The 1176-nt window shown below is 34.2% G+C and overlaps 1 protein-coding gene across 1 annotated transcript in view; it reads right to left on the bottom strand.

The window, feature by feature from the left end:
* Nucleotides 1-1176, bottom strand: part of DSC1 (desmocollin 1) — a 35595-nt gene that overhangs the window by 24232 nt on the left and 10187 nt on the right. The window contains exon 5 of the mRNA XM_012656566.1: nt 354-498. Coding sequence (XP_012512020.1) covers nt 354-498 — 145 coding nt within the window. The remainder of the gene's footprint in view (nt 1-353; nt 499-1176) is intronic.

Consider the following 1176-nt stretch of genomic DNA (forward strand, 5'->3'; position numbering starts at 1 on the left):
TGGAAAAACTGAGCAACTCTCCCTCCACTATAGACTTTCTAAGCATGCACATGTAAACCAAACACAAACTTCAACAACAACCTCAAATAACTGTTTCCAGAATTATAAAGTCATGATATAAAAGGTAAACTGTGTGAAATTTTATCTTTTGAATATGCTTAAATTTAAGAAAATTTGTTCAAGGTAATTTATGACCCTTCATAGTGATGTCATATAAAATGGGAAAAAATGTATGTGTAATCAGAAATACCAAAGAAAAGTGTGAAATGCGATGATAAAATTAAACATTCTTAATTATAATACTTCTTGTCAAATAATCTTATCTATCATACCATTATAAAATGTGAACTTACCAGATCGGCAATTTTCAGGCACATTAAAAATGGTCACTTTGTTTTCAAAATATGGGGCATTATCATTATCATCTTCGACTTTGATTAAAAAGGGGAGTGGATACTCTGGTGCATAACCATCTGCGGTGGTTGCATAGCCATAGAGCTGAAAGGAAGAAAAACACCATCGACTTGTTCTCAAATGACAAATTATACACAAAAGTAAGCCTAGCAGTGGGGGAAAATGTAACATTGAGAAAATCATCCAGAAAGGTATCTGTAACGAAGAAATGATGCAATAGAGAAATAACACACACACAGGCACGATCTACGCCCGCCATATGGCTTCAATCCCCGCTCAGCGTTCTCATTCTTCTCCCAGCAAGTCTCATGCAATCCAAGCACCACGCACTCCAGGTGTCCTCTGGGTTGACAGTGTGCTGTTCTGCTTGTTAGAATGCATGTAGTCTTTCCTAGTTATGTTAATAACAAGCATTTGTAACAGTTCATAAAAAGTACAATACTATTTATTTATAGATTTATGTATGTATAAATATACATCCTAGTTATTTCTGGGTGATTCAGCTATGGGTTCTTTTCTCTATTTATCTGAATTTTCTCATTTTTCTTTCATAAGCATGTATTTCTTCGTAATAAAAATGCTAATAAAAGCATATACATTTCACAAGCTCCATTCCCAACTCTTATTCCCAACTGCCAGGATTTAATGTCTTTTCTCTTTTAACTACATCAAATTATTTCTGCAATCTCCTTATGTGGTTTGAGCATAGTAAATGTTCAACAAATAGGCATTGAACAGATTTTCTTCACTGATGGGACCAAT

The sequence above is a fragment of the Propithecus coquereli genome, unplaced genomic scaffold (assembly GCF_000956105.1).
Source record: "Propithecus coquereli isolate 6110/MARCELLA unplaced genomic scaffold, Pcoq_1.0 Scaffold51, whole genome shotgun sequence".
Taxonomy (NCBI): domain Eukaryota; kingdom Metazoa; phylum Chordata; class Mammalia; order Primates; family Indriidae; genus Propithecus; species Propithecus coquereli.